Source organism: Elephantulus edwardii, unplaced genomic scaffold (genome assembly GCF_000299155.1).
Source record: "Elephantulus edwardii isolate Elephantulus edwardi_28Jun2011 unplaced genomic scaffold, EleEdw1.0 scaffold00162, whole genome shotgun sequence".
Taxonomy (NCBI): domain Eukaryota; kingdom Metazoa; phylum Chordata; class Mammalia; order Macroscelidea; family Macroscelididae; genus Elephantulus; species Elephantulus edwardii.
The window spans coordinates 7,003,895-7,017,506 of NW_006399912.1; the positions used below are offsets into that span (position 1 = coordinate 7,003,895).

General features: G+C 40.8%; 1 protein-coding gene across 1 annotated transcript in view; it reads left to right on the forward strand.

The window, feature by feature from the left end:
• LOC102872745 (UPF0764 protein C16orf89-like) overlaps positions 1–12,797 on the forward strand; it is a 104,942-nt gene extending 92,145 nt beyond the window's left edge. The window contains exon 7 of the mRNA XM_006895243.1: positions 12,718–12,797. Coding sequence (XP_006895305.1) covers positions 12,718–12,797 — 80 coding nt within the window. The remainder of the gene's footprint in view (positions 1–12,717) is intronic.
• The last annotated feature ends 815 nt before the right edge of the window (positions 12,798–13,612 follow it).

Here is a 13,612-nt window from a genome sequence, read left to right on the forward strand (position 1 = left end):
AACAACAACAACAACAGTGACAGAGAATACAGTACTGCAGCTTAGAAAAACAATACTTCCCAATCACAAGATTAAATACTTAAGAGTAAACCTAAGCAGAAGCACAAAGTATCTATTCAAAGAAAATTACAAAACATTACTACAAGAAACAGAGACCTGGAGAAGTGGAAGAATATCCCTTGCTCATGTATAGCAAGACTCAATATTGTGAAAGTAACAATACTACCAAACGCAATTTACATGTTTAGTGCAATCTCAATACAAGTACCAATCCCATTCTTCAAAAAGATGCGAAAAGCAATTTCCAATTTCATTTGGAATTTAAAGAGGCCCCGAATAAGCAAAGCACTCCTTAAAAAGAGAAACAAGGTAGGAGACATCTCCCAGATTTCAAATCCTACTACACTGCTATAGTGGTCAAGACAGTGTGGTACTAATACAGTGACAGACACATAGATCAATGGAATAGAATTGAGAACCCAGAAATCACCCCATCTACCTACAGTCAACTGACTTTTGACAAAGAGATGACATCAGTTAAGTGGGGAAATGACAACCTTTTAAACAAATGATGTTGGCAATATTGGACAACTATCTGTAGAAAACTCAAGCAAGACTTATACCTCAAGCCATACACATAATCTAACTCAAAGTGGATAAAGGACCTAGGTGTACTACCAAGGACTATAAACTTTATTAGAGAATGGCTTGGTAGAACTCTAAATGCCCTAATCTACAACATGAACAGTCTTCCAAGCTTCCTGAAAAACTTAAAATCAGGAGAGGATAAAATAGATGAGTGGGAGCTTCTCAGAATAAAATCCCTATACACATCCAAAAACTTCTCTAATAGGATACAAAGGAAAACCACAGACTGGGGGAAAATATTTGTTAATGACTTTTCTGATAAGGGACTTATATCTAGAATTTATAGAATACTTGAGCACCACAATAAGATAAATGTAAACAATTCAGTTGTAAAATGTTCACAGGATATGAACAGACACTTCACCAAAGAGCACATTTATATGGCTAGCAAGCACATGAAGAAATGTTCAAAATCCCTAGCGCTAAGAGAGGTGCAAATTAAAACTGTGAGGTATCAGCTCACTCCAGTAACAATAGGAGATTTCAACAGAGTAGCAAATCGCAAATGCTGGTGAGATTGCGGAGAAACTGGAACCCTTATTTTCTGTTGATGGGAATGTAAAATGATGCAAACACTATGGAAGTCTGTATAGCGCTTTCTCAAAAAGTTGGAAATAGAAATACTAATTGACCCTGCAATTAATTACACTACTGGGAATATACTATAAAGAGACCAGAATTGCCCCCCAAGCAGATATATGCACACTCACGTTTATTGCTGCTTTGTTAAAAATAGTAAAGAGTTGGAAACAACCCAAGTGCCCATCAACAAATAAATGGATAGAGAAGCTGTGGTATAGTCACACAGTGGAATACTATATAGCATTGAAATCCAAGGAACCCATGAAATATAATACAAAATGGGTGACCCTGGAGGACATTATGCTGAGTGAAATATCTCACTCACAAAAGGACAAATACTGTATAATGCCTCTCTTATGAAACAGAACTGATATCAGGGTTGAGGTATACTAAAAAAAAGAGGGGAAAAATAATGTACACTGCCTTGGAACAGATGAGGGAGAGAACTGTTTAAAGGAATATATTAGGTATTATTTGCATGATGAGAGTCCAGAATAAGAGATACATAATAAATTGGTGTGGAGGGGGGATTTGTATATCAATGAAATAATTTTTTTTCAAAGGGAAAAGCAAACTGGGAGGGGGTGAGGGGTGGCCCTGGAGGAAACTGTGCAACAATGAATAAATAGAAATCCAAGTTCTCTATAAACCTTCTATAAAATTTCAAACAAACAAAATACAACCTTGCTAAGTGACGACCCTCAATTTTGGGAAATTCTAAAAAAATAAAAATAAAAAAAGATGTCCCAGAATAAGGCAAGGTTCAGATCTGTTGTTCATAGGGTAGTTATGAATCATATTTGACCTGAGGGCATCTGAAAACAGCATGAATCAGGACTTCTGTGGTATAACATACATAAAAACAGACAAAGCCTGGATAGATGATTTTCTAGATATGGTTTGGAAAGTTTCAAAGGCAATGATCTCCACAAGGCTTGTAGTTCAGAGTACCTCTTGGGGTGGGATATTTAGTTCTTCACCTTGAGCCTCAGAGCCTTGAGAGAAGCCACTAATGGGGCAGCACACACTTTGACCTGAAATAGTAGGAATGCTGCTTCCATTCTGCCTCGTCCTATAAATAAGGAAGCTCCTAGCTTGCGTGTATTTCGTATCTTGGTGTCTGGGTCTCTAGAGCCTTTGACTTTCTTCCATATTTTTCTCTTCTTGGCCAGGTATCCAGTAAATGGTTCCGCCAGGGTTCTGGAAGCTTATTCTGCCTGAACCCATCCCACAGCCTCCATGGCATATCAGACACTGCAATCCTTAGACTTTCAACCAAATGACACCAGTGGCCACTGTGTACTGCAGCTGCTGATAACCTGGTGAGTCTGACTGGCTCATTCCGCTTCCTGTATAACCCAATGTACTCTCTTTGGGTACCAGTGATTTTATTTAACCAAAGTATCCATATAAACAAAGTTTAGATTCTGAGAAATTGCTGGCACTTCCCTCTCTCTCATCTCTTCTCTCCCATCTCAGGTGATCCACCACCCAGACAAGCCTGTCTTCTTCCCCTCTTCCTACCACTGTGTCAACTCTGGCCTTTTCACACCATGCCCTGTTCTCCAGGGATAGTCCCTGACCAGTCCCCACACTTGTCCCTGCCTGGGATGCCAACTTTCAACCAGGACTCTTTTTCTAAAGCCTTAAACTATTTGTCTGATAAAGTCTGGACCTCCAATGTGTCTCCAGCTCCTTTCCTAGGATCACCTTTCAGGTGCTTGAAAACGCCCTTTCACCTAAAACCTCTGTTGAGCTGTAATGAGCTTTAACCTGTGTGTGTGTGCGTGCACACACACACACACACACACACACACACTCTCACTCCAACACCCCTACTTCTATCTAACTGGTACCTGGCAGCGATTAGTGGTCAACCATTAGACACTTTCGGGCAAAATGTTGGGTGACCCACTGCTCTAAACCAAAAGTCACTTCATGAGAGAAAGGGGAGACAGTCTTTAGAATGCTATAGGCTGTTCTGTTCTGTTCTGTAGGGTTTCTGTGAGTCGGAATCAGCCTGACAGCAGTGGGTGGTGATGACTAATGCAGGATTATACCTAATAAAGTGCAGATGGATCAAGGTGGCGCCATGTCTTGGATGGTGCAGGATAGGGTGCCTCTTGTTCATAGGGTTGCTATGAGTTGTAGTATCAAGGTGGCGCCATGTCTTGGACGGTGCAGGATAGGGTGCCTCTTGTTCATAGGGTTGCTATGAGTTGTAGTCAACTTGATAGCCCCTAACAACAGCAGCAACAACAACAACGCAATGTTTCTGCTAATTCCTTATTGGAATATAAACTCTTTGTGGAAAAGAACTGTTAAGAAAAGCCGTCTCCTTGCAAAGAGAGACCATGCAAGGATGCCTAATAACACTCCTATTCAATAGTGTATTGGAAAGCCTAGCTAGGGCAATTAGGCATGAAAAGAAATCAGAGGTAAACAAGTGGGCAATAAGGCAATAAAACTATCACCATCTGCTGATGAAATGATAGTGTATATAGAAAATTATAAAGACTCAGCAAAAAGACCTATTAGATCAATTTAACAAAGATACCAGTTCAGTATACAAAAAACACTGTTGTATTTCTCTATAGCAACAAAGAAAATACTGAAAAGGAAACTGGAAAAGCAATATATTGTGGGGAAATTATTAAATTGGTGGTATTTCAACAACAGGAAAAAAGAAAGTGAAAAAAAATGTAAAAAACTAAAGCATGACAATGAGTCATTCCCAGAGTTTGCAGACCTTTGGCCTAGAAGAATCAAGATTTGCAGTGAGGAGAATAGGGGATGCCAGCAGCAAACTCTGAGAACCCTGCAAAGGCTGTGAGTAGGGAAATGGGAGATTCTGGGAGATAAACACAGGGTGGAAATAATCCAGATTCACAAAGAAAGGGTTCTGCAAGTCCAGAGGCTCTCTGTGAAGAAAAATCCTGGTTATACAGTCATGATTCTGTTCTGACCCACATGGATCATCATGATCCTGTATCAACTCAAGCATATCACAACACAAAAGAGTTTCTATTTGGGATTCAGAGTCATTCCTGACCTATCGGACAGGACGTGGTTGTGTGCCATTGAGTCAGACCCGTAGCTGACCCTCCACTGGGTTTTCAGAGGCAGTAAATCTCACTGGGGGACATTGCCTATACTGGTGGATGGTTTCTAACTGCATGCCTTTGGGATTTCAGCACAAATTCTCACCACTAGGCCATAAGAGAACTGCCTAAGAAAGCTTCTGAGGCTGGAATCTTAGGGAAGCACTATTCCAGAATGTTCTCCCTAAGAACAAGTAGGGTACAAATGGAAGAACTTTCCGTTAGCGGCCTTGTGTATAACTCACTGCATTGCCAGTGTTCCTTACCAGCCCAAGGGATCATTCTTCCTAGACTGGAGTAAAATTTTTATATTATTTATGAGAGTAAATCCTTGTTAACACTAGTTGTTAAGTGAATCAGAAATATGGCTCTAGAATAAATTTTTAAAATACTAATCCAGATACAGAACTAGATAGAATTTTATTCTGTTGGACACAGGGTAGCTGTACGTCTGAGCCAGTTCAGTGACACCCAAGAACACAAATGACACAAGTTTAATTTCCACATAAGACTCTTTGATATAATTGTATTGGATTATAACACAGGGCACAACAGAATTCATGTGCCATTATTAACATTATGGAAAGTGGCAACAGTTAGTTCAAAGTTGTGATTCAAAGACTCGAAACAGTTAACTGTGTAATAAGTAACACTGAGGTGTTTGGGAATAGGAGCACAAGTGGTACAGGGGTTAATCATCTCATCTTTAGGTCAGAACAAAATCCTGCTTTTTCATGTATAGGATCAGAGAAAAAGAGGAAGACCTTCAGTGGCACCATGGTTGTAACAGTGGGTTTAAACTTAGCAAAGGTTGTGAGAACGGTATAGGCCAAGCCTTCCATTATTCTGTTTCATGCAGGGCCACAATGGGTCTGCATTTCTTTTTTAAATTTTTATTCTTTTTTAATTAATTTTAAGTAAAGTTTACAGAGACTTTGGATTTCCATTCATTTTTGCACACTTTCTTCTCTGCCCATCTTCATCCCCAGTTCACTTTTCTCTTTGAATAGTAAGAAAAAAAATTTTTCATTGTTATACAACTCCCCCACCCTCTGAGTCCACCCCATCATGCATCTTTTATTCTGGACTCTTGTCATGACAATAATAGCTAATCATATATTCCTTGTCCTTGAGCATTTGCCTAGAGTGGAATTCTGCTCAAAAGCATTGGCTTAAAATCCTGCAGGGAGGGGACTTCCCGCAGAGGTCTGGAAGACTCCACTCTGGGAGTGTGGCTTTTTGCTGCTTGTGGATGCTGAGTTTCAAATGATTATTCCTTGACTGACACAGCAATCTTTTATCTGTTGAATTGAACAACTTGGTTTTGCTGTGATGCTGCACACTATCCTATAGACTTGCCAATTACCATAATAGCTACCCATTATGTGCAGTGTTTGGATGAGCTTCCAGATTGCTGGGAAGGAGGAGTCACACCCACTTCCTAAACAAGATTCCTCTGGAAACTCTACAGACTCTCTAAACTCTACAAACTTTAAACTTGACAAACTCTCTAAACTATAGAAATGATGGTAGTTATAGAATAGGGTTCTGTACAGAAATGGTGCTAGTCATAGAACAGAGTTTAGGTCTTTTGTGCAGAACTTACTTTCAGTCGATTTCGACTTGATGACATCTAACCACTGCTAAATGAAACTAGTGCTATTATATCTGGGGGAACACTCTTCCACTTTGTACATCACTCTTTGTCCATGTGCCTTATAAGTAACCTGGGTTTCTGTGATGCTGAGTCTTGTGATATTGAGGTATCTAATAGCAGATTTGCTTCTCAGTGTGGACAGTGTTTGGTGAATCTCCCAGTTGTAAAACGGGTTTGGAAGCAGGAGTGGCATCCACTTGCTAAACCACATGCCTCTGGAAACGCTATGAACTTGGTGAAATGACGGCAATTATGGAAAGGCATTATGTCTTTTGTTCATAGAGTTGCTGTTAGTTGTGCTCGACTTGACAGCAGTCTACAACAGCAACATTCTATATGGTGTTTGCTTACCTTCTAAAATACGTATTTTGTCTTTCTTCATTATGCCTGGGAAGTTTTCTTCTAGTAATTCTTTGGTTCCTTTACTTGCTTCTTCCTGTCTTGGATTCCAATGATGCACATGTTATTTTCTTGATGGTGTCCCACATTATTCTTAGGTTTTCTTTTTTTCCCCTTTTTTTAAATTCTGTTTTTTTCTGTAGCAGGGCAGGGGTGGCAATTCTATCTCTGTTTTACTGGTTCTGTGTTCCATCTTTTCAGTTCTGTTCGTGTGTCCCTCCATGATGTTGATAGCATCGGAAATATTGGACCTCTTAAGTTGGATCATGGTTTCTGGTTTTTCAAGTCTCTAATGACTCATTTGTTTTGTTTGGATTGTTTTAAAAGATCCTCCTGGATTTTACTTGAGGTGTCCTGTAATTCTTCAAGTTTGTCTTTTACTCATTGGTGGTGTTGTTATGTGCCATCGAGTCGCTTGCGACTCATAGCGACCCTATGTACAAGAGCTCTATATGCTCTTCTATCCTGTGCCAACCTAGCCATCTCAAGCACACTTTTTCCCACCTCTCCAGTCACAGAATCGATCCATCTCATCAAAGGTCTTCCTCTCCTTTGCTGCCCCTCCACTCTGCCAAACATGATGTCCCTCTCCAAGGACCAGTCCCTCCTTGCAACATGCCCAAAGTATGTCAAACAAAACTTCAGAATCCTTGACTCCAGGGAACATTCTGGCTTCATCCTGTCCAGGAAAAACCTGTTTGTTCTCCTAGCAGTCCGTGGTATATTCAACACTCGTCTCCAGCACCACAGCTCAAAGGCATCAATTATCTTTCTATCAACCCTAGTCACTGTCCAACTCTCTGCTGCATAACATGTAATTGCGAAGACTATCAGCTGGATCAGGCACACCTTAGTCTCCAGTCTGACATCGTTGCTCTTCAGTACTCTTGAGAGGTCCCTCACAGCCGACTTTCCCAATGCAATTCGTCTCTTGATTTCTTGACTGCTGTTACCAAGAGTGTTGACTGTGGAGCCAAGTAAATTAAAACTGTTAACCATCTCAATCTCTTCACCATCCATACTGATGCTGCTAATTGGTCCAGTGGTGAGAATCTTTGTTTTCTTGATGTTGAGCTTCAGTCCATATAGGAGGCTGTAGTCCTTGGTCTTCTGCAGCAAGTGCTTCAGGTCCTCCTCAGTTTCAGCAAGCAGGGTTGTGTCATCCGCATAACGCATGTTGTTGACGATTCTTCCACCAATCCTGATGCCACATTCCTCTTCATATAGCCCAGTGTCTCAGATGATCTGTTGCTCTGCATACAGATTTAAAAGGTATGGAGACAGAATACATCCCTGACGAACCCTCTTCTTGATTTTGAACCATGTAGTGTCTCCTTGTTCTGTTCCGATAACTGCCTCTTGGTCCAAGTATAAGTTTTACATCAGCACAATCAAATGTTCTGAGATTCCCATTCTTCTCAGAGTCAGCCACAGCTTATTGTGATCCACGCAGTCAAAAGCCTTTGCATAGTCAATGAAGCACAGATAGACATTCTTCTTGCATTCTTTGCTTTCTGCTAATATCCATCTAACATTAGCTATAATATCCCTAGTACCACGACCTCTTCTAAATCCAGCCTGCACATCTGGCAGTTCTCTGTTAACATAGTGTTCCAAACGTTTTTGGATAATTTTCAGCAGAATCTTGCTTGTATGTGATATCAATGATAGTTTGATAATTTCCACACTCTAAAAATATTAAATCATTGTTCTTTTAAATTCTGTGTTAGAAAGTTCCATCAGACTTTATGGAGACAAGAAATCCATTGATACTGTGCCACTTTTGGGGATTGACATCTTGCTTTTTGCTTGTGTCGGGTGCGAAGAAGCCTGCTGCTTATGTGCCATTGCTGTGGTAGAGTTTTTCATGTGATGAAATGTTCTTGATCTTATGTCACTCCTCTAGGGGAGGTTGGAGCATCTACCCTGCCTGTATTTCTCTCTGAACTTCTGACCCAAAGGAAGATTCATTTCAGAGACTGTGAGAGCAGCCTCTTGTTGCAGCTACTTCAGACCAAGATGCTCTGGATTAATGACAAGTTAGTTAAATGGACATGGAGGTATGGTTGCAGGGCAAAAAAGGGCCCTGGTCAGGGGCAGGCATAGAGCAGGCACCCACTGGGACCTCACTCTGATTCCAGCTGTCCAGGTGGTTTTGCGTGGCAGCCTCTCTCATATTCCAGCTATAGGCTTTCCTCTGGTGGCTCTGGCCCAGCTGGGCTCAGAGTCTGATGGGGCTCTGGATCTGGTGGGGCTTAATAAAACTGAGTATACTTTCCTCTGTTCTGCTTCCTCCTGCTTGGTGGGTCACACAGTGGCTTGACTGTCAGCTTCCAAAGCATCTTCCAGTTCTTGTGACTCCTAAAACAATTGTTTCCAGGCAAATACCTACTGTTCTGCTCATTCCTTATGTGTATCTCGTTGTGTGTCACTCCCTCAGTCTGATCTTCTTAATGGCCCTTTCAAACAGCCACACTAACTGAACCCATGAGCTGCTTGTCAGGATGAAACCTTGATGACCTGCTTCCATAAGTATTAAAACCTAGGAAATCCAGTCGGGCAGTTCTACTATATCAAGTGTGGAGCATTGGAAGTATTGCCATTAGGGTACTGACTCAGTGGCCCCATATAAATGGTTGTATGGAGTTCCTGAGGGGTACAAATGTTCAGTTCAGTATGCTTGGCTGCTACGTGCCTGTTTGGAGGGGAACATTAATCAGAGGTGCCTTGGGGAAAAAGTCAGGGAATAGGCATACATGATACCACCACTCAAAATGGTTCCACTCTGACATACACTGAGTCATAGCTGAGTTAACAGAAATTGGGTTAAAAATGACAGTTCAGTTTCCTCTTCTACACACCAGAGAAAAATACCCATTTCTGGGTCTGTATTTCAAACCTCAGAAAGGAGAAAGGACAGTAATTGCTCCACAGGTGAATCCTCCAGAAATGGAAAGAAAGTAGTGATTCTGGTATTCTGCAAACCAGAAGCAGAACTTTGCATACTCACCTGAATCTTAAGGGTTCAAAAAAAATACTGTAAAAACAAACAGAATGTCCAAAGATGTCATAAATTCCACTGGAACTCTCATCAGTCCTATACGTCAGCATAGAGCTGCCCAGAAGGTTTCAAGGCTTTAATCTTGGAAACACAACCCATTGTTATCTTGTGGAATTGCTGCTGTGTTTGAACAACTGGTCTTTTGATTACCATTCAAATACTTCAATCACAAATAATAAATACCAAGCAAAAATACCGCAATAGATTCAATACCCATTCATGGTTATCCTGTAGGACAGACTGGACGTGTACATTCATAAATCATTGCCAGAGTGCCTCATCTTTATCCAGCAGAGTAGCTGATGCTTCAGACTAACCCTTGAGCATCAGCCCAGTGTCAGCTTTTAAACATCAGTAACATATTACACATGGTTCAGACCAACTTTTCAGCATCAGTAACACATTACACAGTCAGGGCTCCTATAGAGGCCATGCTCTTATTTTTGGCTACCATCATATCAACCCCAGCTCACAGGGACACTATGACAAAAGAACAATCAGTGCCCAGTTCTACACTATCCTTAAAATTCCCACTGTACTTTTCTCATGCCTGCAGTGACAGAAGGGATTAAAGAAAAGAAGCAGAATCACGAAGTGAACAGCAAATTGAGGACTTAATGCTGTGTTACTGGTAACAACATCCGATAGTTCATCCAAATCAGGAGGAAGGGACCAAGGGCTCTCCTCATCTGAGGTCACTATAAAGAGAGTCACATACGAGTAGAATAAGGGAGAGTCTAGAGCAACCTCCTCCCTTTTCCTTTGGTGGTTACTTCTCCACTTGGAGAGTTATCACCAATTTTCATGATGAAATAATGTGAAACTATCAAGGTGAAAGCAGAGCTTTGTTTTAGATATCTGTTACTAGTATTTTGGAATTTGAGGGGAATAAAAAGGAAAAAGCTTAAGAGGTTTGTTCCTAGACATTCCACAGTTTCCAGATTCTCTGAGGACATGTGTGTTTGGTGCCCCCTGGTGTCCTAGAGGAATGGATGGGACAGAGTCGTGTCCTAGATCACTGGGACTGAGACTGTCCTTCAGATCCTGTTAAGAACCCAAGTTTTATCAGAAACCATTAACTTTATTGCAACTAAAATTAGTATACAACTCCCCACTGCTGAATTTGGCTGGGGAAAAAATAGAAGCCAAGTTTACTAAATTTTAAAGTAATAACTTTTAAAAAAATTACACTGTCTGCCTTTATTTATTGCATTGTGTAGATAATACATTGTTTAAAAATTGAAGGTCTGTGGCAACCTTACCTTGGACAGGTTTATCAGCACTATTATCTCCATGTCACATTTCAGTGACTCTCATAATATTCCAAACCTTTTTATAAGTCATTGTAGATGCAATAAGGTTACATTATAGTTTAAATTTTATATCCACTTGGCAACCAAAAAAATCATGCAACTTTTTTTATTTCAGTTCTCTGGAATTGAAATCACAGTATGAAGGAGATTTGCCTTCATTTACATATAAAGAAGGTAGCATTCATGATCTTCCTTCCAAAAAGATGTTATTGAGTGTCCAGAAATTCATGACAGAAAAGCCACTTTCCTTTTTGGCTTGAGAGTTTCTTCCTATTTTATTCTCATGCTACCACAGTCCTTTTTTTTTTTAGTATTTTTTATTGACTTGCTTACCAAGTTCATTGTACACTGAGTTGCACACTATTCTTCATTCACACTGTGTTTCGTACAATCATTCTCATGCATCATGTTTCATAAACTCAATCACCATTGGACCTTGCCCATCATTACCCTGTCTTTTTGCTCATATCCCTCCACTTTATTTAGCCCCCCAAAACTGTGCAGTCCTATGTTGTACCTCTACCTTCCCGCACCAGTCTGTTCCCGCCCTCCTTGAATTCTTGTACGCGTTTTACTAGTTATCTTTCTATATTTACAATAATGGTCTTATGCAGTATTTATCCTTATAAGATTGTGTTAGCTCACTCAGATGATCCTCTTCAGCCTCTCCCAAGTTATATAGTATTTTCAGAATCGTTGCTCCTATGTGCTGCATAATATTCTATTGTGTGAATGTACCACAATTACTTATTCCATTCCAACATATTCTATCCTTTTGTAAGACAGAATAATAAAAATATTGAGTTAATTCTGTCATTGACTAGAGAAAAAAATGCCTCTGATAGTTGATTGTGAACTCTTTACAGTGGAATTGTCTGTGAGTTACAGCAATTCTACAGAGTAGACCTGTCACCATTGGGTTTCTAAGGTTCTGATCTTTATGGGAGTAAACTGCCTTCCCTCTCACTTAGAGCATCTGAGTGTCAGAGCTGCTAGCCATTCAGTGAGCAGACCAACACATAATGTACAGTTTTCAGAGCTCCTGACAGGTGGCTTCTGGCATCACTGTTCCAGAGGCTCTGCCTTGTGAAGCATTGGAGGTTACATCTCAAAGCGAAGTGCATTATAGCAGCTAAAGGTATTAGAATGCATTCTACTGTCTGATGTCTTTCAGGGCATTCCTTAGGCAGTATTTTATCCACCCAGTGAGCCATCCTGTAGTTCAAATATCAGTAAAATTTAAGGGTGAAAACACCCATCCACCCCAGGGTGCTCAGAACCATTCAGGTAGCCAAGCCTACGCAGTTAGGGAGCTGAAAAAGCATAACTTGAAGTCAGTTTCCTCTGACAGAGCCATTCACCAGTGGAGGCTGAGCATGGTGATTGGAAGAAAATATGAGAAGAGGCTAAAGCCCTGCTCAAGTACAGCCTGCTCAATGCCACCTCCAAAGGCAAGTCCCTTCTCAGAGTGGCTGTAGTCCCTGTCTACCACCAGTACTGACTTCCTTAGCTCTGGGTGTTTGTCCTCCAGGTTGGATGCACAGAAGACATGTTCAACACTACATGGACCTTTCTGGGCCAAGCTGATGGACATGATCTGGAGAGCACAGATCACCAGATATACCTACTGCAGTCGTGATCTCTTCTTGAGAAAATGTGTGCCCCATATTTATATTTGGGACAAAGTAGTGGGATTACCCTTGCTTGGGGCATGTGTGTGTGTACCTTCTAAGGCCCATGAGGGAGAGTCAAGAAAACAACGCGTGTTACAGCTACTGGGAAGCAGATGGGTTCAACTTATTGGCACTACTTCCTGCGGATCTCAAAGCACTGTCTTTGAGTTCTAGTTATTCTAAAGGTCTCCACATCTGAACCCAATGTCTGTGCAAAACTAGGTCCAGGCGCCAGGGAATCACGGACACCTCCTCTTCCCACCTCTGTTCTGGCCCTCTTCAGCCCATCCATCACTCAGGACTGTGTCCACCTCTCGCATCCATACCACTGTGTCCTTTGTGACCCAGCTGCAGCAGTCATGAGCTCCATTCAGAGCTCTCATCAGCCTCCCTGCTCTCTGGTCGATTTATACATAAAACAGATCACCCTTCTGAAAAGAGTATACTGAATGTAATAGAGGTTATTCAAACCTAGAAACATCTCAGTAGAAGAGAGATAAGACAGTCACCTTCCATAAAGATTACAAGTTTAAACTCTATGCAGATTCCACCCCTACCCCCGTCCTATAGAAATGTTGCATCAAATCAACTTGATGTCAAGGGTTCAGGATGGGTAGTAATGACCAGTGCATGAATCTACTCCAAGAAGTTATACACATAAATGGGAAGCTTCATGACTTCTGATTACTAAAAGATTTTTCCTTTTTAAAAAATACTATAACTATGAGATATCATCTCACCCTCTTAACAATAACAAAGTTCAACATAGCAGCAAATAACAAATGCTGTCAAAGTTGTGGAGAAATTGGAACCCTTATTCACTGTTGGTGGGTGTATAAATGGTGCAATCACTCTGGAAGGCCCTATGGAGGTTTCTCAAAAAGCTGGAAATTGAAATACCATTTGATTCAGCAGTTGCATTACTGGGAATATACTCTAAAGAAACCAGAATTGCTACCCAAACAGATATATGTACACCCATGTTTATTGCTGCTTTGTTTATAATAGCAAAGAGATGGAAGCAACCCATGTGTCTGTCAACAATTGAGTGGATAGGGAAGCCGTGATATATCACACAATGGAATACTACACAACACTGACAAATAAGGAACTCATAAGTTATTATACAAAATGTGTGACCCTAGAGGACATTATGCTGAGTGAAATATCTCAGTCAC